The 26,555-nt window shown below is 44.9% G+C and overlaps 4 protein-coding genes across 4 annotated transcripts in view; 1 reads left to right on the top strand and 3 right to left on the bottom strand.

The window, feature by feature from the left end:
- LRRC38 (leucine rich repeat containing 38) overlaps positions 1-19,475 on the top strand; it is a 43,644-nt gene extending 24,169 nt beyond the window's left edge. The window contains exon 5 of the transcript XR_004390002.1: positions 18,605-19,475. The gene's annotated coding sequence lies outside the window, so the exon portion shown is untranslated. The remainder of the gene's footprint in view (positions 1-18,604) is intronic.
- On the bottom strand, positions 13,104-15,773 carry C16H1orf158 (chromosome 16 C1orf158 homolog). The gene is made up of 3 exons (XM_030508245.1): positions 15,172-15,773; positions 14,194-14,371; positions 13,104-13,576 (listed from the first exon to the last, which is right to left on the bottom strand). The coding sequence occupies exons 1-3, from the start codon at positions 15,187-15,189 to the stop codon at positions 13,323-13,325; spliced, it is 450 nt and encodes a 149-aa protein (XP_030364105.1). The 5' UTR covers positions 15,190-15,773; the 3' UTR covers positions 13,104-13,322.
- Positions 16,664-21,160, bottom strand: LOC115617555 (arylacetamide deacetylase-like 4). The gene is made up of 4 exons (XM_030508234.1): positions 20,697-21,160; positions 18,659-18,875; positions 18,394-18,457; positions 16,664-17,713 (listed from the first exon to the last, which is right to left on the bottom strand). Exons 1-4 carry the CDS (start codon positions 20,865-20,867, stop codon positions 16,939-16,941), a joined length of 1,227 nt encoding a protein of 408 aa, XP_030364094.1. The 5' UTR covers positions 20,868-21,160; the 3' UTR covers positions 16,664-16,938.
- A 1,022-nt stretch (positions 21,161-22,182) lies between these two features.
- On the bottom strand, positions 22,183-24,178 carry LOC115617462 (arylacetamide deacetylase-like 4). Its single transcript, XM_030507976.1, has 2 exons — positions 24,069-24,178; positions 22,183-23,224 (listed from the first exon to the last, which is right to left on the bottom strand). Exons 1-2 carry the CDS (start codon positions 24,176-24,178, stop codon positions 22,450-22,452), a joined length of 885 nt encoding a protein of 294 aa, XP_030363836.1. The 3' UTR covers positions 22,183-22,449.
- Positions 24,179-26,555: the final 2,377 nt, after the last annotated feature.

Genomic DNA, 26,555 nt, shown 5'->3' with positions numbered 1-26,555 from the left:
TGCTGACTTACTGGAAAAAAGTAGCAAGAGTTCTTTAAATAAAAAAGCTTGGGAGATTCCCAATTCATAAGCCATTTGGCTGAGTACCTCCAAGCAAACATTATGTTTCTCTAAAATGAAAGGGGAAAAAATGCTCAGCAGAAATTCATAGGCTTTTTTCCCCCCTTTTGGTGACTCAGTGGAATGTTTGCCAGAGATTCACTCAAAAGGGATCATCACTTGCGTCTGTCCTTCCCCTCTAACACTTCACTTTAGGAGGTTATGGGATTTCTGTCTCCCCGTTCCAGTCAAAGCTCAGGATCCCCTATGTCTGCACAGTGCCCAAGTTAAAAGCAGAATAACATTCAAACAAAGAATTGTGACAAAAGCAGAAGTAGGAGGAGAAACAGGCGATTTGTGGGCTATGCAATCATGGAAGTTGCCGGTAAAAGAAGCACATCTGTAAAATACAGAACAGCAGTAACCTAGCTGCTGAATTATTGTCAGCATCCAAGGCTGTGTTGCAACAAGGAGATAAACTGTCCCTGCTCCAAACAGCTTCCTTTTCAACACAATCAGCAAAGTAAAAAAGAGCAGGCAGTTAACGCTCAGGTTTACAACAGGATTTTCATCGCACCAATGGGCAGCAAGGTATTTTCATGGGGAAATATTTATTCAATTATCCTTATAAATAAATATGATTATTACTTTGCTTTTTCTAGGCTTTGTTGATAAAGTTTTTAGTTATGATAACTCAAGTAAGTCTCTAATTGCTTTTCTTGCTTTTATTAATTATAACAGCAGCAGGTTGTGATTACTGCATCCATAAGCAATGTTCTGACTGCTTAACTAGCGCCTGTGCCTTCTCTTTCATGTAGACTTAAGGACGCCTTGGCATTCCGATTAAATTTCAGTTCAAGCACATCCTGCCTCCCTAAATGCAGAAATATTGGTCTCTGCTATATTTTAGCAGTGTTTTGGAGCTGCTCTTTATGTGGTATTATACCCAAGGTGTTACAGTAAGAGCTCAGCATGTATAAGAATCTGATTAGGTTGATGAATTGGGGAAAACACCCAACCAGCAAAACATGCCCCCAATAAAAAACCCATCTTTTTTTAAGTGTTTGGACTCATTATAACTCTCAGATATTGAGGCAAATCCATTTTATTTTAAGCAAATTGTAATAAATGTGCTCTAGATTTAGCAATTGTAACAATTTCTAGGCACTTCATTCAGTCTTGTCTGCCTTTGCTCAGGAAAACACATTTGCTCTGGTGGGTAAAATCAGGTGTATCGCAAATTCAGATCTCTCCCTCTTACTCCTTCCTTCTTCCCAATTGAGGAACTACTTAAACGTTGGCTGAAATACACCTGATCCCTGTAAGTATGGATACAACATAAAAAAGCCCCTAAAGTTTACATGGAACTCCTTAGGTCTGTATGAGGCTTTTGAACAGCAAAGAAGTAAAATTAGTCTCTAAAAGCCCCCAAACACATGTAATTGTCACTTCTTAGCATACTTTTAAGCTAGGGCAAAACATGTCAATTAGTAGATCAGTATACAAAAGGTGATGATTCCCTTTCCTAATTATCTTCATTTTCTTGGCAAAGTAGAGCATTCACATGATGTTTATTTTAGGATAAACAATACAGTCTTGTTTGTCTGCTGGCTGGAATGTGGCTTTGATTACTTTTCCTAGCTGAATTAGGGAATTGATCCCTTAGTTTACTAAGAGGAGACTTGTAGGGATTTTGTATTCTGCCTCTATTGTAACACCAACACATTTTGCTGATGATGTGGTATGGTTTCCATGTGGAGGTGGGCACAGCCTGTCCTGGGTTTAAGCTGACCGACCAACTGTCTGAGGTTAGATGTGTAGCACCAACAGCTGTCTGTTAAAAAGGTTATTTTTTAAAGGCATGTGTTCTTGGAATTTCTGTCCTGGGTGGCATCTTGTACTGTGGAGAAGCCAATGTCTTCAAACGTGTATTTTGCACTTTGCTGTAAGACCTGAAGGCAATTGTCTCTGAAATCAAACTCATGATGGCAAAGCTTTGGTGCAAGTGAATGGATCATTATTGCCCTGTCTGTGAATCACAGAATCTCAGACTGGTTTGGAAGGGAGCTTAAAGCTCATCCAGTTCCAACCCCTGCCACGGGCAGGGACACCTTCCACTAGAGCAGGTTGCTCCAAGCCCCTGTGTCCAACCTGGCCTTGAACACTGCCAGGGATGGGGCAGCCACAGCTTCTCTGGGCACCCTGTGCCAGCGCCTCAGCACCCTCACAGGGAAGAGCTTCTGCCTCAGAGCTCATCTCAGCCTCCCCTCTGGCAGGTTAAAGCCATTCACCTTGTCCTGTCCCTCCAGGCCCTTGTCCAAAGCCCCTCTCCAGGTTTCCTGGAGCCCCTTTAGGCACTGGAGCTGCTCTAAGGTCTCCCCTTCAGGAGCCTTCTCTTCTCCAGGCTGCCCCAGCCCAGCTCTCTCAGCCTGGCTCCAGAGCAGAGCTGCTCCAGCCCTCGCAGCAGCTCCAGGGTCTCCTCTGGCCTTGCTCCAGCAGCTCCACGTCCCTCTTGTGCTGTTGCCCCCAGAGCTGAGAGGTGAAGCTGAAGGGGGAAAAATGACAAATCTGGGATCTTTTTGCATGTCTAATGGATTTGGATAAATAAGACTTTTATCTCTGATTTTAGTGGGGCCAGGATGTCACCTGAAAGTTTTTGGAGAAGAAAAGATGATGCTGAAGTTGGTAGTGCTGTGTTGTATATACAAGCTGGGAGTTCGAGTGCTGTTACTATTTGCAGTGATCGAAGACATCCCACTGCTGCAACTGCAGCGTTAACTAGTTTGGGTGCAATGGAATTGTCTAATTGCAGCACGTGGCACAAGCTGCAAACCCACCAAAACAGTCGAGCTCCATGCACTACAGCTGAAGTGCCACAAGCACAGAATTGAGCCCTGGGTTTAGGAATTGGAGACTTGCAGCATTTTTTTATTTAAAAAAGAAACCTATTTGGTTTGCTGCTTAAAAGTTGCTGCGTTCCCAACACTTCACTCACACCAGTGACTTGCTTGTAGACCCACCCATGTCTACATCAATGCCAGCGTGTGCTTTCTTGGATAATTAAACACAGATGAATTGCAGTGAGTATCTTTTGTTACAATGTCTTGTGATTGTTTCTGGAAAGTCCCAAGATTCTGGGAGAAGAAGAGGGCAAAGGGGGTATCCGGCTTTTCCCCTGAAACCAAAGGAGAAACGTTTGGTGGTGCTGCGCAGGATCTGCCACCGTAAGCTAATAATGACAGTTTTTTGTTTAAAGGTTGAGGCTGGCTAATTGCACAGTGTGTGAGTTAATCTATAAAGAAAGAGGAGAGGGTGAAAAATGTCCTCCAAGACTTTGAAGTGCGAGTCGACAAGTGGATACAAGAAAAGGGGGATTTCTTGTGAATCATCACAGTCTAGAAATGGAATTATTTGTAGTCCCGAGAGTTGCAGTTCTAAGAACTAACAGCCTGACCTAAGTCTTTACAACTGTTGGAAATCTTTCCACTGTTTTCAGTTTACTTGGGACCATATGTAATGCACCTCATGCTGCAGAATTCCTAATTTCCCCCTGGAAATATAATCTGGGTCCCTGCTGTGTTATATATAGACGATGCCACTTCCAGCAGAGTTTAAGGACTTATGATGCTAAATTCTAGTTTCACAGTAAATTTTTGCTAAAGTATTTCAACTTAGTCATACAGTGGCTGATACTACAGTAAATCTGCATGTCTATTTATTTTATATAGGCAATCTGTTGTGCTCCTGATATAGGGATTCTATCAGATATGTGAAAATAAGGAAATTATTTACTGTTGCAGAATTCTGAGGGGAAGACAATAATTAGCAGTGGTAGGACTCCTTAAAATAGGCCTTTGGGAGTTTGCTGTGACTCAGTGTGTTTTAAGGAAAGGAAAATATTTTTTTAACTCTGAAGCTGGCAAGTTCCACCATTTCGGTTGCACAGCACTCAGCTCTGGGCGAGACAGGGTTTAAAAGCTGCTATTTCTCACTCCCTGAAGCTAAATACACTTTTTATTCTACCAAATGTGAACAAAATTAGAGCACTGTGAATAAATTCCCCCTGCCTCTGCGCCTGCTGTCGTAGCTCCAGGCGGAAGCAGATGACTGAGCTCTAAGACTGTGGAACTAGCACCATCAGCCAAAGCTGCATTCACCTCAGAAGAACATGAGGTTTATTCCAGTTTGGTAACAAGCTGGTCCATTATTTTGGGGGTTTGGTGCCAGTGTTCGGTTTTTTTAAAAGGCCATCTGAAACCTCACAGGCATTTTTGACATTTTCCCATTAACAGGGTTGGTATTTGGGGGCTTGAGAGTGCTTTGTTCGTGTTCACATTTAAACTTTAACACATTAAATCTGTCACCAGTGCACTGGAAAATGCTATTTTGATTTTCCTCATTAGCAGCTCTGGAAAGAAAAGGGGGGGAGATAGCACATTTCTCATTTAATATTAATTGGAACATATTTATCCCTGTAGCAGATTGCTGATTATGGGATTTCAATGCCCTGACTGAGGTGGCTTTGCAAATAGTCCCTATAAATAGAAAACAAGAAGCTGTTTCTGTGAAGTGACCAGCTAGAGAGTCATTAATCAGCAACACAGGTACAGACCAGCAACCCTGCCTAACAGTGGGCTGACAACACTGTCTGAACAGTCGAGCAGAACAGTTTGGGCTACACTCGCATTTTGTAGGGAGAAGGGTTAGTCAAGTGTTTAAAATATGGAAATAAGGATCAAAATGCCCGTTTTGTATTTTCTCCAGCCCTCCTGCTGCAGGCAAATCACCTTGCCTCTGTGTAATCACTAACGAAGGGCTGGTTTCCCCCTGAAAAGCAATGTTTGTTGAATACAGTCTTCAGAAATCACATCATGGAGTGTGAAAGGTGAAGGTGACCAGTGTGTAAATCGCATGGATTTGTGTGGCAGTGCAATTTGTTCATGTTAAAACAGTGCAGGTCATTTTGGGCTGGTTTGCATCAATGTTTCCTGTCATTCACTTACCCTCTCAGTAAGTGCATTGACTATTTCCAGAGAACAAATATTATTCATAAGGGGCAGCAAGACCTCTTGCTGCCTTGTCTATCAGGCATGTACCAAGTAACAGCTACATGTGCCAAGGTCTGCTTTTTGTGTTGACTGCGTGAAATCAAACACAGTTTACTGCCAACCCTGCTTTGACCTCATTTGTACTGTAGTAGAAATAAAGAGTAGTAACAGTGGCACCTTTCATCTCTGGGGATTTTGAAATGTTTGGAAAAGCTACGTCCTCTGAACAGAGATATTGCGCTGTTTTTCAGGATCATGTAGACGTTCCTTCCCCATAAGAAGGAGGGAGGTACCCATTAACCTTAAATTGAGAAGAGGTGACTACACCAGATCATAGAATTCCAGACTGGTTTGGGTTTGAAGGGACCTTAAAGCTCATCCAGTTCCAACCCCTGCCACGGGCAGGGACACCTTCCACTAGAGCAGGTTGCTCCAAGCCCCTGTGTCCAACCTGGCCTTGAACACTGCCAGGAATGGGGCTGCCACAGCTTCTCTGGGCACCCTGGGCCAGCGCCTCAGCACCCTCACAGGGAAGAACTTCTGCCTCAGAGCTCATCTCAATCTCCCCTCTGGCAGGTTAAAGCCATTCCCCTTGGCCTGTCCCTCCAGGCCCTTGTCCAAAGCCCCTCTCCAGGTTTTCTGGAGCCCCTTTAGGCACTGGAGCTGCTCTAAGGTCTCCCCTTCAGGAGCCTTCTCTTCTCCAGGCTGCCCCAGCCCAGCTCTCTCAGCCTGGCTCCAGAGCAGAGCTGCTCCAGCCCTCGCAGCAGCTCCGGGGCCTCCTCTGGCCTCGCTCCAGCAGCTCCACGTCCCTCTTGTGCTGTTGCCCCAGAGCTGGATCAGGGCTGCAGGGGGGGTCTCCCCAGAGCGCAGCAGAGGGGCAGGATCCCCTCCCTGAGGGGGAGGGGATCACGCTCACGCTCTGGGGGTGCAGCCCGGCACGTGCTTGGCCAGCAGCCCGTGGCTAGCGCTCGGACTTAGGCACGCTGCGCAGTGAGCCTCAGTGCCCACATATGGTCGGGGTGTCAGACCAGAGGCCAGGAGACAGCTCCTCATGAATCAGATGCCGGAGAACCCTGGTGCTGTCTCCAGAGCGAATTGTGCCACCTGCTGCCTCCCTGCAGGCCTGCAGTGCCCTTAGGTCGGTGTAGACTAAACCTTGGTCTGCCCTAACCTGGTGGAGATTGTACTGAGATTGTGTTTATCGGTGGGATTTCTGTATTTATGCCCAAAACACGTGAGAGGCTAGATTAAGTGATTTGCTTTCAATATTTATAAGTAACAGCAGTAATGTTGTGACCATGAAGTATGTAGTGATACACGTGGTGAAGAACGTCCACGTCTCTTACAGAAAGTAGTACTTGGATTGGGCTAAGTATGTATTTATAAGTAAAATTACTGATATAGCACAAAATGTCAGGAGTATTGATGGCGAGTGGGCTGTCCAGTGGGAGCACTGACATAACTGAAGGTCCTTTCAAAACTCAAGTGTTTGAGGGAACAGAAGAAAAACGCAGACTCGCCTGTGCAAAGCAGTGGATTTTTATAGCCGCCTTCTAGATATCTCAAAGAGCTTAAATTAGACAGCCAGCTCTGTGGGCAGTTATCAGCAATGTGCAAAGCCATAGCTTCTGTATCACTGTAGGAGTTCAAAATTGTTTTATTTTTAATTTCAAAAATCCAAGAGTTTCTCTTTATTGGCTCTAGGCTGAGACACAAGAAGCCTAGGCCTGTAAGCCTCTTCTCCGTAAGTCTTTTCCTGTCCTGTATGAGTGTTCCCCACCTTGAGGTGAACTAGGGAGGACACAGCTATAAGCTTCCATGCCAGCAGAAGCTGCTGAAGTCGTTGACATGAAGGATGTCAGGGTTGCCATGGCAGAATGTAGCTGTTTGGAACTTAAGGGAGACTTCAGCAGCATTCCTCTATGGATCCTTAACTACCTCTCAGGCCAACCACTGTCAAGGACAAGGGCTACCACCAGGTCAATGTCCTCTTTATATATAGAGCGAACTAAATTTAGTGTTAAATCTGCTGTGAAAATTTACAGCTTGTACTATTTACCTGACAGGTATCCAGCCCCTCGTGTCCAAATATACAGTTCCTTAAATTAGACACAAAATATGTCATGAGGCAGCAGCCTAAGTCACACACTTCCAGCGCTGAAGCAAGTACATATTTGTGCAGCCAATCCCGACTTCTTATTTTAAAGAAGTGGATTGTCTTATTCAAGGTATTTTTTGAGATCCTGATGGAACTCCCTGAGGTTTGGGAGCTCTTTGGGAGCTCTCTGGGCCGGGGCTGTCATTATATGGTCTGTTTACAAGCAAGTCCTGCACACCAACACCAGTATCCTTAGGGGCTGTTCCAACTGCGAGAATAGAAGTATGTGACAATAAAGAGCAACTCCCTATGAAATGATTGTGCCTAGAGACGTTTTCCTTCTTAGCAGAGGAGTTATTGTTTGGGTTATTGCCCCCAAAGAACAGGTATATTATTTATATAATGATTTCCTTATGGGTCATTTTTGAATAGAATTCGGGTCCTTCCATGCCCAGAGCAAATGCCCCCATCACTGCAGCTACAAAATGCTTTCCTTTATACCCTGTCAGGACAGAGCTCTTCTCTACACCAGCCAGCTTAGGAGCTACTCACAGTTACATAGAGACAAATAGAATTCTGTTCTACAGTTCTTCAATATCCCAAACTTACTCCTTTGTGAATTCCCACAAATCACCTTTAAAATTTGTGTAGATTTTAAATTATAAGAAAATAAGACCAAAAAAAGAACCCAGGGAATGCCTTTATTAGAGACAGCTCATAGCACAGATCGGGTTCATGACAAGCTGCTGCGTTTTTGTGGCTTGTAGCTACTCCTGAGGACAAGTGGCTCCTTTGAAATAGGATTGTGGAGTACAGACCAAGTAAGATGTTTCTGCAAAGAATGTGGCAGGTTTTGGGAAGTTTATGCACTCTTTGTTGGGGTGAGTAAGCAGGACCTAACCCTGCTTAATGCTTAACTTAATCTTACTGAAATCAGTGGGACTGTGCCCCTATGTGGTCCTTTCTGCCACTCTTAAGAGCTGTATGACACAGCTCTTGGTTTCAGGTATTTGCATTGTTTGATGAAGGTCTTGATGGGAGCTGTAGTTCCTGTCAATGGGTAACAGTATTTCTATGAGGAAAGCTGTGCTGTCTACAAAAGAAGGACCAAATACGAATTATTTTTACAAGCTATTAATTTTTTTTCCTGAAGTGTTACAACCCTGTATGGCAGTAAGATCATAGAATCCGAGACTGGTTTGGGTTGGAAGAGACCTTAAAGCTCATCCAGTTCCAACCCCTGCCACGGGCAGGGACACCTTCCACTAGAGCAGGTTGCTCCAAGCCCCTGTGTCCAACCTGGCCTTGAACACTGCCAGGGATGGGGCAGCCACAGCTCCTCTGGGCACCCTGTGCCAGCGCCTCAGCACCCTCACAGTAAATGATTATCATCATAGGTGTATTGCAAATGACATCTGTTTAGATTGCTTAGACCTATGGGCTATCAGTGCATGGGTTTAAGATGGTGCTTTTTAAGAGCTGATCAGTTCAGCTCAGTTCAACACACTACAAAAATTTAAACAAGGAAAAAACTAGGTACACTAATGGTAATTTGATGTTTTCATCACCAATATGAAAACTGTATGTTTAAATATACAAGCTTTGCCAGATACGTGTGCCTTGTGTGACTGCCATCAAAGAAAGCTTTTTATGTTCTTTGGGAGCTGGGTGAGCCTGAATCCCAGGTGCTCTATGTGCTTAGAGGTACTGTTCAAAGAAATCAGTGCAGTGGAACAGGCAGATTTGAGGACAGGACTTGGCAGCCATTGTGTCACTGTTAGGCAGCGCTCAAATTCAGACCAGTGAAGCTGTTTTACCAGTTAACTGACTTGGATAGCTCTTTATGAGCACCTAAATATTCCTCCAAAGGAATATTTATAACTTTCCGAAAGAGGCTGCTTGACCATGTGAACACCCTCCTGTCAATGGCCCGTTTCTCTTTTCCCTGAATCCCTGCCATTTATTCTCTATGACCACCCTCCCTTCTCAGCTGGCACCCGCAGTCCCCAGTTACTGCAGACCTTGCCAGCCAGAATCAGTGTTCCTTGTTGGAGTCCTGACCCTGACTGAGATGCTCTGTCCAAAGAATCTGTCGTCTTGTTTGTGCAGCTCATCCAGGCTGACATCACTCTCCTCCAAGGCAAGAACCACGCTTGCTTTGAGAGATGTGCATCAATTCCAGCTACCACTTTGCCTCTTTAATGTCACAGAAGTTCAAGTATGAGTCTGAGTTCATGCAATCAAGGCTGTCTAGAAGGTTTTATCAAAACCTCTATTTACTCCATGAAAACCTGAAGAGACTGGTGCACTCTTTCCAGTCACAAGTGACCTGAGACTAAAAGAAAGTTTCTCTAAAAAGCTTGGATAAATCTGATGTGTTGGCAAAATGTAGTCCTTAACATATTGTAACAATTCCCAGGAATCCCAAAGTGCTTGTTGTAGAGCAGTGAATTATGCCTTACAGCATCAGAGCGTGCCAGAACATCGCCTACTTATCTGATACAAATATACTGAAGTTCTGAACTGGATCCATATTTCAGAGGTCTCCAAGTTCAAGAGTGTTCATCACCAGGTCTATATTTCAAGTTGATCTCTTAATATCCCCTCCTTCTGAAAAGTGTGCATCTTCATAGTGTAACCCAGCGCTTCTGTGGTACATTTTCAGTAGTTGGCTGCCTTTTACATTACTGGTAAACGGATTTCTGAGTTATTGCAGGTTTTTACTGATGATATTTCACATTTTCTCACCTCTTTTCCATGGCAGCTGTGAACATTGTAATTGTTTTTGCCTGTTCTTGAAGCACAGGCAAAATGACCTCTGTGCTGGTGGGTTTATCTTGAATAAAAGTCCTTGTAATTTCTGAACATTTGAGGGAATTGGGAAACACATTTGCATTAGACACAACAGGGTATTTATTATTAAAGGAATCTCTAGCACAGCAATATTGTAACTGATTAAAACAATATTGTTCGTCTCAGCAAGAATTAGCTTAGATACCCTTCGTTTTTGTCTATAGGTGTAGGTGTCCGTTTTTATCTGCCTTTCCTACTTCAATGCACTTGTGCCAAATGCAGTATAATAGTTGGGAAAAAAATATGTATATTCTTATCTCTATCTATTGGGAATAAAACAGACATACAGGATCAGACCCTAGGACTGGAACTAGATGATTTTAAGGTCCTTTCCGATCCTAACTATTCTATGATTCTATGACCCACCTAATAAAAATGGTCAGCAAGAAAATATCAATGAGGTATTCTTGGAGTACCCATGTATCTGCAGCATTGCTTTCAGCAATGGCTTGACCTTCCTGTTTTGGGGGGTTCTGTCTGGAATAATCTAGGTCAACTACATTTTGTAGGGAAAAGAAAAGGGGAGGAAGCTTCACTGTCAGTGCTCTTCTGTCTGAAATTTTGTCTTCTAGAATATTTGAGCAATGCGTTTGAGATACATTCATTCAGTTTTGGTTACTGGCTAGGTGGTGTTTGATTCCTCCTTCACTGAACTTAGATCAAGAGATGGAGAAGCCTGGATTCTGTCGTCAGTTCAGCTTGAGGCTTGAGTCACCAAAAAGCTCACTAGATACCATAGAATCACAGAATCAACCCGGTTGGAAAAGACCTTTAAGCTCATCAAGTCCAACCATTCCCAGCACTGCCAAGGCCACCACTAACCCATGGCACTGAGGGCCTCGGCTACACGGGGTGTGAACACTTGCAGGGACGGTGACTCCAGCACTGCCCTGGGCAGCCTGTTCCAATGCCTGAGCACCTTCTGGGGAAGGAATTGTTCCTCAGCTCCATCTAAACCTGCCCTGGTGCAGCTTGAGGCCGTTTCCTTTTGTCCCATCCCTTGTTCCCTGGGAGCAGAGCCCAGCCCCCTCCTGGCTCCATCCTCCTGTCAGGCAGTTGCAGAGAGCGATAAGGTCCCCCCTGAGCCTTCTCTTCTCCAGACTGAACCCCCCAGGTCCCTCAGCCGTTCCTCATCAGACTTATATCTGGGCTGGATGCTCAGTGTTGCTGAAGTGACAATAGCTAATCAGTTAAACACTTCAAAGTGGATATTTTGCTCCCGGGTGTTATTAATCACAACTGACATGTCTTGTGGAGTTGTGCATTTGTCTGTTTAAGAATCTCCCTATCAAAATGCATTTCATCTACTTAGCTACTGAGCTTGGTGTGGTCCCTTTCAGTGTTGTAGTTTTATATTTTACTCATAAATGCCTCAGCAGTTGAACAGCTTAGACCTGTGCTGGGGAGCGCTGCCCAGCTTCCAGATTGGGAATTAATGTTTGCAGAGGCTTCATAGGTGGGACTTGTGCACCTCAGTAATTCCCTGTACATCATCCGGCCATTTCTTTCCATATATGCGCTTTGATTCTAGAAGCACAGTAGGTAATAACCGTAAATGTTTCATTTACTGTAAATATTTAATAACTGTGAATGATTGATGAGCAGATTTTTAAGCAAACCGAGAGTTGCATGAAGTAAAGACTATCTTTGTGTAGTTTTCTAAGCTGTATTCTACACATCATATGGGCTTCGTTGTGTTACTAGGATGCATGCCTGAGTGGTATTTTCATTTAAAAGCTTAGCATGTGGGTAATAAACAGAAAAATACATTTTTAATAGTCGTATTTCTATAGTCATAAAGTTAATCTGTATGGACTTCTTTGTGGCTGCAAGAATTTCTGTAGCGGCCAATTTGTGTCCCATTGTGAGCAATACCTTCTTTATGGATTATTTTAAAGCTGTTTTGTCAAGAGAACATGTTTTCTGCAGCACAGCACTAATAGCTGGCTCTGTTTCAATGGCTGCTTTCCCCTCTTTTGCTTTCAGTTTTTTCTCATTGCCTTTGATCTCCCTGGGGCTTTGAAGCCCAAGTAACGCCAGATGATGCTTTGCTATTATCAGGGCTCTTGCATCTCTAAAAGACTTCATTACCAAAGCTGCTTTCTGATTCATGGGCCCCGCAGACAGTTTGGGATCTCTCCCAGCTTGGTGAGGAATTACTTTGCCAATAGGTGCCACTGTTGCTCTACACACACATCTGAACCATCAGGGTCCTTCAGTTTGAAAATCCAACCTTGGAAAAGCAAACCTCAACCACAGTGACTGAAACGTTGCAGAGGTAAAACTCTGTACAGACCATGGCCAGAGGCTTGTCTGTGCCATGACTAAGGTGTATACTTTATCTTGCTCCTAAAAATAAATATATTGCTGCTAATTTTGAGCAAAATCGATGAAAAGATAAATATGCACTCAATTAAATCCAGATATATTTAATCTAAGCCTTTAACTTGCTACAAGTTTATTGTTAAGGCTCAGATCAGCAGCAGCTGAACCTTGCAGATAGCTCCTCAGGACCAGATGTGGTTTAGATGCAGAAGTTGCACAGCAGTGTAATAAGAATTTGGATTCTGCCAGCACTTTCTACATAGGTCCTTCCCATGCTTTCTCAACTGAGTAAAGTGTCAGGGTGGCCCATTCAGCAGTATAAAGGACACCCACAGCTATTTCTTCTAGGTTTACTGTTTGGTAATGTAAGGTTGGCTAATGCAGTTTACTCTGCAGCTTATCTACCACTAAGTGCCATTCAGGATGTAAAGCCAAGGGTAATCAAGGTCTGCTTGTTTATGCACTGGGAGAAACCTTGGTTCCCCTTGTCCTTAGGCAGGCAGCCATTCCATATGTTTACTTTATTCTTGGATGTTTTAGGCACATAATGGAATAACACAAGTTCCTTTTCTACCCTGTCTTTGAACAAGTGGATAGCAAGCTGTGTGAAAATGGAAAACACAACCAAGGACAAAGCAATTAAGAGATTTATATCCTCTCAGGTTCAGTCCTGCTCTTGGTTTTTTCCTTTCTGCAACTATTAATTGACTAGAAACCAACAGATTAAATTGTTTTTTCAGTGATTTAATATGTTCTGAAAATTTCCCAGCCATCTGCAAGACAGAATGTAACCAGCAACTTGTTCTAACTAGTAGACAGCCCTCTGCCTAGATGACCTAATTCTCATTGCTTGTGCATGGAACAGATCATTCCCACGTCCATGAGCAAAGCTAATTTAAGTAGTACTTAAGGTCACCCTAAGCAGTTTAGACAGAGGCGTCCCTTTGCTCTGCTGGCTCTCACCAGTCAGCTGATGACTTGCAGATATTTCTAAGCCTTTCATAGTCCAGGATTCCACTGACATTCTGGGGAAGACTTCCCTGGATGAAAGGGAGACCAGGAGTTTTAGGTGGTTGTCTCAGATGATGAGTAGCAAAAGCAGGAATTGATGGGGTTTCATAGGAAATGGTGTAGACGCTGTTCATCACTCCAGCTTCTTTCTTGTGCCATTTTTTCATCAGGTGCTCAAGAAGGCCATAGTTGGTGGGTGGTTCTGAGACAGGAAATGATTGACTATTAGAAATGATAGAATTAAACTTTTGATCCTGGTGTTTTTACTCCACAGATGTCTGAGGGAATACTCGTACTATTTGGACAGCAGATTAAGGACAAAACGGATCTTTTTGTTCCCGGGGCATGTGTGCCTACCCTCTGGCTGGAAGGGAAAAGTCAGTCTTAAATATTGATAGGACAGCGTTAATTGTATAAATATAAGGAGTCCTGATTCTTCATAGTCTTTCTGGTAGATACTTAGAAAGTTAACAGAGATGTACATTAATGTACACTTAAATTCAGAAACATAATAATACTCCATGAATTCTGCTGCTAGTTGTGTCTCACAGCTCTCTTTGTTTTCAGCTGGTGTCTTGCATTATTGAATAGGGGAGAGAAATCTGTTCATTTGCACTACCCTTCACTGCTTCCTGTGGTGATTAAGTATTGTATGGGTAACATTTCCACTTCATCAATCCAAAAAACAAGCTACGGACTGGGTAAGATGTCAGCCAGAATTCACCACAAGAATTAAAACAGGAGGTTCCTGGCTCGAAGTCTATGTATTGACCACTGCACCATGTTCCATCTGATTGAATTAATAATGCCAAAACCTACCAGTAATGGGGAAATCTGATTTCTGAGGAATCCAGGAAGACTTGGATCCACTCCACTTGCGGAGAGGAGGCAGCACAGGGTTGTAACCATGTCTGTTGTATTTATCATCATACTCCGATACTAAATTGCGGCTTCTTGGCTCCTCATGATGGGTGAAGAAGTGCTGCCTTGGCAGGCCCTGAAATGAGAGGTACATGAAACCACACGGATTGATTGGTTTTGTACACAGCCCTCAGCTGGCTTAGCGTGCTTTTGAGCCAGACTGTCCTCCCAGTGATATCATAAAACTTGGCCAGTACTTACATTACTTAGAATTTAGTCCCTGAAAATAAGGGCATTTGCATTTCAAGTAAAGTAAATTTCTAGTTAAATTAAGCAACTACATCAGTATGTAATGAGAACTGATTGGTCTCATTTCAATACATGCATCACGGATTTGCAGATGCATCTAAGAAGCCTGCAAATGAAAAGCTGATTGTCTGGTGCTGCTTTTCAGTATGCACTAGCCTTACGTTTACTACCTTCCAACTGTCTGTCAGGAGAGATGGTAAGAATATTTGGGGGTGGAGAAGCACCTTGGAGAGAGCGACATTCTAGCGGATGATCCTTGTGGGAAAAGTATTGTGAAAGATCTGGGACATGTTTAAGTGCAGTTTGTTACTATGAAGTGGAGGTGTGCTGACAGAAATAATCCTCTTTTATCAGCAAGCTCATATTAAAGCCCAGGGAATGCCCTGAAGACACAATCCCCAGTCCTAGCTGGTAGTAATGTGCTGGTTTTCTTCATGTCCCCTGGCCACTTTCCAAGGCAGAGACTGGGAAACAACCAGAGTGCCAAGAAGCATGTGCCATTGCTACCTCTGGAAGGCATCCTGCTTGAATCAAACAAGCAAGGGGGCTCTGGATCCTGTGAACTGGCCATGGAGCTGCAGCATCTTCTTTTACACATAGAGTTAATTTGAAATTTCTTTTCCTTACCTCCAGTTTTTCCACCATGGCTCTCCTTAGCGTTTGGTCTGGTTTGTGATCTGGGAAGGAAACGAAGTCTGTTCTATATATGCTGCAGTTCGGTTTCCCAGTGTCTTTCCTGAACTAGAGAGATACGCAACACTCAGTACAGCTAAGGCAAGCTGATAATTACAGAAGCTGCATTTAAAAAGCACTTACTTGGACAGAGGTCGTGCTATGTACTTTTTCTCAGATGGTAAAGTCAGCTGGTATAACCCACCACTGTAAAATTCTGATGGATTCCTTGGTGTAAATGGAAGATACTGCGCAGCCCTTGAAGAATTATTCACGGTGTTAAACACTTCCCCCTGCCACGTGAACTAATAAACCCTTTTGGGAGCTTTGTTCTGTCCCTTTGTTGCTGCTTCTGCTGCAGCAGGTCAGCCTCTGCAGTATAGTCTAGCATTTTGCTCCAGGGGAAAAAAAAAATCTAAAGGAAGTCATTTTAGCAGAGTCAGGAGGATTTGCCCTCTACAGCTCTACTATTGAACCCAACTGACATGTTTTGACAAAGTTAGATGTCTAATGCTGAAATTCTGCTCAGCTCTTAAGCAGGCCATGCAATCTGCAAGCAGCTCTGTTTACACCAGCAAATTACACCAATATCCAAGTTATAAAAGATCCTCTGGTGCAAGTAACAGTAACTATTAACTTACAGGTTAATGAAGCCTTTTATCTAATGTTGGTATATATATTGTTGTTGTATATAAGCTGTAAAGCAGCCTGAAGTGACTGCCAAAAGAAGAGCTATAGCATTTTTAATTGGCTGAGGTTACGTGCAGTGGGAACCACACATTATAACCTGTGCTCAGGCCTTGCTCTGTCCTGACTTAGGGAGAAGAATGGCAGATCACGAACAGAATGAGGTAGGCCAAGCAAGGTACTCATCCTTCTCCCTTTCATTTACTCTTCCGACATGAGCCTGGGCTGCAGCTCACGACTGCAGCAGTACACTACCTCCACAGGACTGGATCTTTCCCTTTTCCTCTCTTCCAGCCAGTTTCCAATGAGAACTTTAGTGGAATATGTGGGTTCAATTTTCCACCAGTCCTGGCCATCGTTTTGCGATGCTATCATATGTCTTCGTCTCAACAGCATCGCCCCCCGTGGTTGTTGGAATTGTCCTTCAAGTTACGTAGGTGAAAGATTACTCAGTAGCCCAGCACTAAAACTGGGGCAGAAAGGGGCTCCACTTCTGCCTGCCCGTGTGCTGGGTGATGTGAGTGAGGCATGGAACTGCGTAGCCACAGAACCATTTGTGTTTGCTATCCCCACGGTGACTGTCGTTCCAGTAACCACGTTCTACTTCCTGTTGACCAAAACAATGGCTCCAGGAAAATCAGCTGGATATTTTCTCTAATACAGCTCAGAATCAGAGCACAGCGTATTGTCCCACAACACCCTGATATAAAGCACATACTCCTCTATAGACCGCACCACACGCACCTGCACACACACCGTCTCTCTTCATGGAGAAATTTTATCTTAAAGAAGCAGAACAAACCAGGATGTCCATTCAAAATTATGTTCTTCTTTATTGACATAGCTAACGATAAGGGCTTGCAGCGTGGTACAAGGTTTGCATATTCCATGTTCCAACTAACAGCTGGAATGAGGTTCTGATGAGCCTTGTTTGTCATTGTTAGTGGCTGCTCTTGATTGACTACCCATCACCTGATATTCAATATCCTAAAAGGACATTTTCCTAGAACAGACTCGTGGAATCTAAGATGTTTGCTATAAGCTTTTTAGGAAGTTAACAACGCTGTCCAATCCCCTTTTCCCAGATGGGAATGACAAACCACAGTAATCATAGAGGCTTATGATTCCATGGAATCCATCCTCGAGGTGGTACCAGGTCACTGGAACACCGTTGTCCTCCAGTCTCTTCTTGTAAAGCAAGCCATCGTCCCTCAGCACATCATACTCGCAAGTCAGGATGAAACACTCAGGCAGCTGCTGAATCACAGCATCTTCAGCCAGCAGCGGGCACAGGTTGGGCTCACAGAATCTCTTCACTGTCTCATAAACTTCAGCAATAAAATCAGTGGACTTACGTGGCTTAACACCTCTGACCTTAAATTTTTCAGGGATGTGATCTGGACTCACCCACTTCCTGTACTTCAGCCTCATATCTGGAGGAATATGAGAGCCCTCCAAGACCTCTTGCATATGCAGTGCATGCCCATTGAGGTACTGCAAAGCAAAGAAAGCAGCACGTTCTCGGAATAAGAGAGGGACCCCTCGATTTTGATGGTAGGATGGTAAATTGAAGTCCAGGGCCTGCAGGCCTGGGTAGATCAAGACCTGAGCACGCAGGCTGGGGAGGTCTGATCTACCTGCAAGGGTCTGGCTAACAGCAGCTGCCAGATTGCCCCCAGCACTGTCCCCACAGACAGTTATGTTGGCAGGATCCACACCATAGTGCTCTGCGTTCTTCATGAAGTGTATGGTGGCAGTAAGACAGTCTTCATATGCAGCAGGGTATTTGTGTTCAGGGGCTAAACGGTACCTGGCACACAGAAAGAGACAACCAAAGTAAGAGAAGGCAATGTTGTTGGTGTTATTCAGGAAATCGTATCCTATGCTGTCTTCCAGCCCTATCATTTTAGGGTGTTTTTCTTCTAGGTGAGGATACTCATTACCCCCTAAGCAGGCGTTTCTCAGTTAGTGACTGCAGGTAAGCTGTAAACTGTGAACTCAATCACCAGGATTCAGTAAAGTAGGATTCTCTTCTGATTACAAGTCTGAGTGAGACTTTGTACATTTCTTAGTCATGCTGAAAACTCCCTGTGCATCCTTGACAAGATAATTTAATCATTTTGTGCCTTTGCTTTGTATGTGTAAAGTGGGAGTAATACGGTGTGATTATTCTCTTTCTATAAATACAGTTATTTTGGGGATCTTATTCATATGTTTGGCACAAGGAAGATTTGGCTTCAAGATACTGGCTTTTATAGATTTTCTTAGTGTGTCAAATATTTCCATTTGGGTCTTTTTTGCATGTATCAGGGCCTGAATAGTTATGAGCTATGAAATCTCCATTATCACTGTTTGTCTCTTTACGGACTTCACTGAATCCAATAGAAATTTCTCCGCAAAAAAAGCACATCTCCAAATCCAGTGCAGCTCTGCTATGACACCACAGCAACAATCACCTCCAAAGAGTAGAAGAGGGCAGGGTTCACTTACTGAACAGATACAACTACCGAGCGACTTTCTCTGGATATGTAGCGACATACTTTTTCATAGGTATCTGGAAAAGAAATGTTTTCATTAGTGCTGTGCTATTGCCCTAATCCTTGAGACAGCTAGGGAATGTTCATTCCGGAAAGGCATGCATTTGTCTTCAGACTTCCTCCCAAATCCCATGCTGAACCCTCCTCTTACTTCAATTTTATAGAAAAATGAGAATGTTCTTTCTACATTACTACAGTCCTTCCAGCAAGTATCTTACCAAGACTTCCAAACACCCAGCCTCCTCCATGAAAGAAGATGAGAGCTCTCCTTCGCCCGTCAGAAGTAGCTTTAGGCTGATAAACCCTCACAGGTACTTTGTTAAACTGCAGATCCTGGATAAAGAGCTTTGGATCCACCCCTAGTTTCCGTCCTTGTCGCACGTATCGGCCAAATGTGATTTGATTGCAAAGTCCAGTCTTCTCCAAAATCCTTCCCTGTTAAAGGTAAAAGAAATTAACTTCTTTACAAGTCTTGAGTTAGCCAACATATAAAAACCCTGCATCATACTCACATTGAACTGTATTTCAGGGAAAATATAAACACAGAAGGGTAATGATGTTGTAAAACACAAATACACTGTAAGAAGATACAACAGTAACAGCACAAGATGGTAGACTAATAACTACCATGAGGGCTGTTCACAGAGGATAATGGCCATGCAGACGTATTGCAAACCTTCTCTAAATGGCTTCCTGTATTCTAAGTACTGCTCGGAGAGCTCCTTCCCATTGCTTGGTTCGTCCTTGGGTTTTGCCTTAATAAACTCGTGGAAAACAGTGAGGAAAAGTAACTCCATGGTTGGTTTTCTTGATAGGAATGCCCAGTCTTAAGGAAGTGAGAGATCCCCTCACTGAGAGGAGCCAGAAAGCAGTATTCAAGTTTGCCTGGATTAGGTTTACTTTCTATCGTACCAGAACCACTGGAATGTGAAGAATCAGACTGAAAAATCTAGTCTTCACATACAGCAATTTTATTCCTGTTGTCCGATAAAAATAAAGCTCTTTGATTCAGAATAAACCCCAAACCCACAACAATTTTCCCAAGCTCTCGTATCCTGTAGACTGTAAAAAATATACTTGCATTACTCGGATCCTGTGTCACATCAGAAATTTGATACAGGCTATTCAAAGTGGCTGCCTTGGAGAACACACTTAGTTGTCAGCATTGTCCTGCACACCTTTGTTATAGCAACATCACAATGACAATGAAATGTCCTATGTAGAAACAGCAATAAAACCTCTAATAGTTCTTCATTGCATAAACTAATATTCCTGAATTAGACCATAAAACTCAATGAATTTGCAAATCTCAAGTACTGAGTTGCATTGTGCAAGTTAGTTACCACTTTTTATTTGCACAACAGATTTACTGAGCATAATCAAGAAAGTTCCTTTCCTGATGCTCTTGCAATGCTCCTCCACACTGTGTTCAGAAATCTGATGTGATAAGTGAAGAAACAAGTTGGGAACCAAATTAATTAATGGAATCAAACAAACTGTTACAGTTCAGTTACTAAACGATTTTAAATGCTCAGTGAGAGTCTGTCTTTATCCACTCCCTTATTGTCACCTGGCAGTGGGATTCAGGAGAGCTAAGTAGTTGGACAGTAACTTTCAAGAGGATATAAATGGTGTAGGTATGAAGCAGCGTGGAGAACAAGGTCTTTATGATAGCAAAAGCGATGTTGTGGCTAAAGGAGAGAACTGAAGATTTAAAAACATTAAAAGATACAACTAGTGTCAGGGGAAGAGTTTAGGGGAGCTCTAATGCCGTTTATGCAATGCTGTAAAAGGGAGTCCACGGATTAAGTAAAGCAGCCCTAACCGGATTGTGTACCATCAATGTCAGCCGCGGCAGGAGCCCTTGAAGGGCTGCAGTGTTCCTTGTGCAAGGTGACTTCGCCTAAAGCAGAGGGCAGTTATCAGCCCAAGAACCAGCTCAGCTCTCAACTGGAGACTTCAGTCAGCCCCACTGTTTGGCAACCTCCGCTAAGGCGCCCCAGCACGCCGCTCCGACGGGGAGGTGGGTCCCGGTGAGGTGCTGCCCCGCGGGGAGCCGCAGCCAGGGCAGTACATGCGGATCTGAACCCAGCCTCCTGAGGTTTTGCCTCCCTAAGCGCAGCCCGCGGGCCGGGGCTTGCCCGCCCTCCCCGCGAGGCGATGCCCGGCGAGGGGCCGGACGTGCAAACCCCCCGGGCTCGGTGGAAACAGTCCCCCGCCCCCCGGAACCACAAGCGGGCGGAGGGCGAGACTCACCAGGGCGGCCGTGCCGAGCAGGACGGCCAAGACCAGGCGCAGCTTGGCGGGCTGGTTCACCCCGGGCGGGATGTCGTAGCTGGGCAGGGAGAGGAGGACCACGGCCAGCACCGCTGCCAGCGCCGCCAGGCCCAGGAGCAGCAGCAGCAGCAGCGCGGGCAGCAGCGCCATGGCGCGGCGGCGGCCCCGGGGGGCTCACGGCCCGCGGCGGGGCCCGGCAGCTCCCGCCTGCCCCCCTCCGCACCGCGACCGCGGCCCGGGCCGGCGGCGTCACGGGCCGTTTGTGACAGCTCCGCAAAGCCGCCCGCGGGGTCATGGTGCGGGCGGCAGCGAGCCCCGGGGGGAGGCCGCGCGGCCGCCGGGGGCCGCGCAGTAATCTCGGTTCAAGGAGGAGGCGGTGCGTGACCTGCGCGCCCGGCAAAGGCGCTCCGCAAAGCCGCGCATCCCCGCGGCGGGCCGGGAGCGTGACCGGGCGCTGTGCCGGGTGCTGCCGTTTCCAAAGAGGCGGGGAAACCCGCAGCGCCAGCGGGTTGCAGGCATCCTGTGTCCCTGACGGATTCATCATCAAACCGCCCGGAGCAGGTCGTTTGTAGTTTGTCCTTAAATTTAGGGATTCTTTGTCTAACGGCAGCGTGCGGGAACCTGAAGGAAGGGCTGCCTCTGCACTGTGACAGCTGAATGGAAGACACTGTTTCTTGTAAGAATTTCTGATTTCCTCAGTTTTGGGATTATCTTTTCCTTAGGCTGTTAATTTTTCTGTCTTACTATTTTGAGCATTCTCACGACTGTTTTTCCTTGCTTTATCAGCAGGGTATAATGGAGCATCATGTCAAGGAATACACTATCTTGTCCTGTAAAGGAAACTCAAAGTACGAAAAACATCACAGCACAAATTCTGAAAATATAACACTGGGGAACCATTCTCTGAAATAACAGGAGAAAATTTTGCTTCGTATTTTCTGTCTCTGAGCTAAACCTTCCAGTATACACAGATCGAGTCCAGTTCACCGGTCCTTGCTGTCTTTCTAAAACCGATGTTGTGTTCCCTCTCAACCAGTATGTCTTGTCCTGAGCTTCAGTGGCATAATGGAAACATCCCAAAATTAAGTAGGAGTTTGTAGAGCTACAGTTAGTTCAAATTCAGGGCAGCCCTTACTTGCCTCCAGCAAGGTGTCCTCAGTTAACTCAGGCCTCTAGTGCTCCTGCAGACATGGATCTGTCATGCCCACTGAATATCTGCTGATTTTCCTTACCAAGACTTCATCTCTGCCTGTATTTCCAGACCTTTCCTCTAACTTTTCCCTCCAGCTCACTATGTACCTACCATGTACTTTTTAGCTAAATAAAATTAAGTCCTGCTTTGGAGCTTATCAAATGGACATCACAAAGACCCTGGCTGTAATTCACAGGAGTTATTTAATCCAAGTCATTCCACAAACATTATTTATATAGAAGTACATAATCTGGTAATTAAATACAAGGAATCAATCAGATACTGATTTGAAAGAATAGGGACTGAAACACAGTATGTGGAAAATACTAAGGCTATAGAGACTGGACTGACAATAGTCTCATGAGGACAAAGACCAGATCTGAAGTTCATGAATATCAAAATAGGTATTCTTACACATCAAAGAGTATCACATTTTTGCTGATTTTACCTACTCACATGATCACATTTTACCTACTACCTGAGGTTTGGGAGCCTAAACAGAGGCGTTAGTGGGAAAAGTATAAAGAAGGAAACTTGTTTTCACAGGCCTTTTATGTATTTAACAATTCTATCCAATCCCCTTTTTCCAGATGGGAATGACAAGCCACAGTAATCATAGAGGCTTGTGATTCCATGGAATCCATCCTCGAGGTGGTACCAGGTCACTGGAACACCGTTGTCCTCCAGTCTCTTCTTGTAAAGCAAGCCATCGTCCCTCAGCACATCATACTCACAAGTCAGGATGAAACACTCAGGCAGCTGCTGAATCACAGCATCTTCAGCCAGCAGCGGGCACAGGTTGGGCTCACAGAATCTCTTTGCTTTCTCAAAAAAATCAGCCTTGAATTCATGGGGCTTGTGTGGTTTGTAGCCTCTGACCTTAAATTTTTCAGGGATGTGATCTGGACTCACCCACTTCCTGTACTTCAGCCTCATATCTGGAGGAATATGAGAGCCCTCCAAGACCTCTTGCATATGCAGTGCATGCCCATCTAGGTAGTGTAACATACAGAAAATGGCATGTTCTCGGAGCAAAGGGGGAACCCCTTGATTTTGATAGTAGGATGGTAAATTGAAGTCCAGGGCCTGCAGGCCTGGGTAGATCAAGACCTGAGCACGCAGGCTGGGGAGGTCTGATCTACCTGCAAGGGTCTGGCTAACAGCAGCTGCCAGATTGCCCCCAGCACTGTCCCCACAGACCGTTATGTTGGCAGGATTCACACCATAGTGCTCTGCGTTCTTCATGAAGTGTATGGTGGCAGTAAGACAGTCTTCATATGCAGCAGGGTATTTGTGTTCGGGGGCTAAACGATACCTGGCACACAGAGACAACCAAAATAAGAGAAAGGAATGTCATAACTGTAAATACAAACTTCCTACAGCACCTTGGCTTTCCCTGTGTTGTTTGGAGTATTTTATCTTCAGAAAAAAAACAAACGCCTGTGTTATTATCAGCTAAACAGGTATTTGTCCAGCAAGTTATCACAGATAAATGATAGCCTGTAGGATGAAGTTGCAAGGACATGGCATAGTTGGGATCTTCTTCTGAGAACAGGACTGACCAGAACTTAAACGATACAGTTCATTTTATACTTCTGGTGTAGACTGCATTTGGCTTGTGGATGAAGTAATTTAACCAGTCTGTACCTCACCTGTACTTAGGATATTTCCCCTTGTGAATTATTCTATTTTCTTTTTCTGTGTTTATTTAAGTAACTGGGACAGAGAGATTTTTCAGTAGTATTAGTATTAGAATATATTAGCAATTGATTCTTATGGTTAGAAAGCACCTTGAAGTTTATAGAGGGATTATATTTACCTAAACAGATCACTGAATCACCACCTTCGAAGTTGGTTTCTTAGTTCTCAACACATTACAAAACTCTTCTGGAAAGGATTCCTTCTTTTTGTGTGGTGCCAGCATAGCTCCGTGTGGGAAAGTACATGAACCTTACTTTAGGGTCTGTTTGCACTCTCCCTGCATTAGCAGACTGGTGTGGGGAGGAAGAAATTAAAACCATCCCCTTGGAATTCTGTCTGACTATCTGGGATCCTGGGGAAATGGTTACCGAGGAGTGTTCCCACAGTATGTGTAATGCTGTGGTGCTAAGTGAAAAGAAGCAAAAAGACTTTCATAGGATGGTACCAACGTAACTCACCCAACTGACACAACCACCGAGTTGCTTTCTCTGGCAATGTAACGGCAAATCTTTTCATGGGAATCTGCAAAACGTTTGGGGATCGTTATGTGCCCGCTCCGTTTCCACATGCCATAGGCAAAGGAAGGCGGACGCCTCCTCTTCCCTCCCTTCCCGCGCCCTTCCCGACCCCTACACGCCGCCTCCTCTCAGCCCTGCCGCCTCCCCTCAGGGCCGGCAGCCGCGGGAGCGCTCAGCTGGCCGCAGATGGCGGGGATGCTCAGCCAGATTCCAGACTTTCCGCCAGGTTTCGGGGCAGAATTCTCCCTCCCCGCCTCCAGCAGCGCTGCCGGGGAGGGACCGTTGCGGCGCGGCCCGCCCTGCCCTACCGATGCCGCCGTACAGCCAGCCGCCGCCGTGGAAGAAGATGGCGCCCGCCCGCGGGCCTGCAGGAGGCGCGCGGGGCCGGTAGACCCTCACCGGCACACGGCCGAGCCGCGCGTCCGACAGCCAAAGCTGTGGGTCCGGCCTCAGCTTCCTCCTGGAGCCCACGTAGCGGGTGAAGGCGATCTCGCTGCACACCCTCATCTTCTCCAACATCTTCCCCTGTTCGAAGAGAAGGAGGAGAGTCCGGGTGAGCGGACGGCGGGCTCCGCGGGGACAGTCAGCAGCCGCTTCAGGGGACTGCCACAGGCCACACGAGGCCGGTTGCCGTGAGGGAGACCCTGCTCTTGGCGAGGCCTGAGGAGCACTCGGGCTTCGTGTTGACGAGGTTCAACCTGTTCCACAGCCCCTCGCCTGTTCCAGAGCCACTCGCCTCTACCTTTGCCTTGAGTGGCTGCTCTGGTTTAGTCCTCACCAGAAAGCTGGTGCAGGAGAAGATGGAGCCGTGGCGGTCCCCTGCGAGGCGCCGCGCTCTGGCGAGCGGGGTTGCTGTGGCACCGTGCACCTGAGCAGGTAGGGTCACGAGTCTGACTCATGCTCTGTCAGGCAAAATGACTTAGGGGAGACAAGAGTTTCCATCTCAGTGTCTCCAAGTCCTACGGTTTCGTAGCAGCTTCCCACCACTTACAGCCTTATACAACCCAGAAGTCATTCCTGTAAGGCTTCCTGTGAGTGTCTGGTTTTATCTGCTGAAGTGTTACTGGAAAGCCCCAAGAATGGCCTAAAACCATCAACTGTGCTTAGCTGAAATGGAAATCAAAGCAATCTCACTTTTTATAAAGAATTAATTTAAACTGAATTAAGGAAGCTCAGCTGGTGCAGCTTGGACACTTAAGGTTGGCTTCATCCCTATGTAACAGGGAAAACCTGACTGAAACTCTTTGAGGTGTGACAGAAATGATTTTACCAAAATCATCCTCTAAAGTCAGCCCCCCAAAACCAAAAGCCATCATTTAAGTCTTGATGCAGCCAGCAGAATTCTGGTATTTACACATAGAACCTTACAAAAATAACACCTAAGCCACATTACTGGTAGAACTCATGGCAGAGTAACTCACCATTGCAGATGTACCAATCATAGAAGCAAGGATAATTCGAAGCTTTCCAGGATGATTCACTCCAGGAGGGATACTGAAATTGGAGTAATCGGATTGAATAGTTCTCTTAATTGCTAGTATGAATGAGGCAATAAAACCCACCAGCAGTACCACTGGCAGTATATAAAAAGATGCCATTTTGCTTAACTAAAGGTGAGGTGTCTTTGTGCCTATCTTTGATGCACCTTTCTCGGGTGAAAGTAAACCTTAGAGCAGTCCAAGTTGCAACTGATCTCTTGGGTGCCAAACACCTTAGAGTACTTGTAAATGTTGTGTAAGGTGCTGGCATGCATCACATTGGAAGAGAGTCAAGAGGAGAATGTATGTAATATCCTGTTTAGCTTTATGTTAATTGTGGGACTGGTGCAGGGCCTGGTATTCTATGTGGCATTCTGCATGGTAATCTTGGATTGCGGATGATATGAATGATTGTTCAGAGATAGCAGTTAAGTACTGAATGTAGGTCTAGTTTATGATGGGTTGCTATTGACAATGAAAGCCAACTAAGGTGGAGGTTAAATTTTCTCTTGCATCTTACATAAATTGTCTCTTGGCTGATCTGCAGCAACAGCATATTGCTCCCTGTATTGTGAACGTTATTTAAGCAGTTTGGAGTATATAATTTTAACAAGGACATCTAGAAAAGAAAATGGGAACTAACCTGTTGGGGGAAGCTAATGTGCTCTACAAAAGTAAATGTATCAATCTTATTTTGTTATTAGAGTATTTAGGCACAGGACAAGTTTTTCAGCATACTTACAAGTTTGATAACCATAGGAAAACATATAGTTTCTTCCATTATAATTTAAACATAGCTGCTGTGGACAGTTGCAGTTTGGACTTCATTTATTTGAGTCTAAAGTACCAGTTTCCTAGCCCATAGACATAGCTGGAGACTGGGAATCTTAGACTCAGATGCTACGTGTAGCATATATCACAGGCACTGCATTATAGCATTTTAATATCA

This window comes from Strigops habroptila, chromosome 16 (assembly GCF_004027225.2).
Source record: "Strigops habroptila isolate Jane chromosome 16, bStrHab1.2.pri, whole genome shotgun sequence".
Classification (NCBI taxonomy): domain Eukaryota; kingdom Metazoa; phylum Chordata; class Aves; order Psittaciformes; family Psittacidae; genus Strigops; species Strigops habroptila.
Note: the sequence above shows the minus strand (reverse complement) of the source record. Positions and strands in the feature narration are given on the sequence as shown.

Excerpts from the sequence above, each read along its gene's own strand:
- C16H1orf158 (XM_030508245.1), bottom strand. Across the intron at positions 13,577-14,193 it reads ATCAGATTTCCCCATTACTG|AACCACCCACCAACTATGGC; the intron begins GTAGGTTTTGGC and ends TTCCTGTCTCAG.
- LOC115617555 (XM_030508234.1), bottom strand. The coding sequence starts at position 20,867 with ATGGCGCTGCTGCCCGCGCTGCTGCTGCTGCTGCTCCTGGGCCTGGCG. Across the intron at positions 18,876-20,696 it reads TGCTCGGCACGGCCGCCCTG|GGAAGGATTTTGGAGAAGAC; the intron begins GTGAGTCTCGCC and ends TACCTTTAACAG. Across the intron at positions 18,458-18,658 it reads CTGGGTGTTTGGAAGTCTTG|ATACCTATGAAAAAGTATGT; the intron begins GTAAGATACTTG and ends TTTCTTTTCCAG.
- LOC115617462 (XM_030507976.1), bottom strand. The coding sequence starts at position 24,178 with ATGTGGAAACGGAGCGGGCACATAACGATCCCCAAACGTTTTGCAGAT. Across the intron at positions 23,225-24,068 it reads TCGGTGGTTGTGTCAGTTGG|GTATCGTTTAGCCCCCGAAC; the intron begins GTGAGTTACGTT and ends TCTGTGTGCCAG.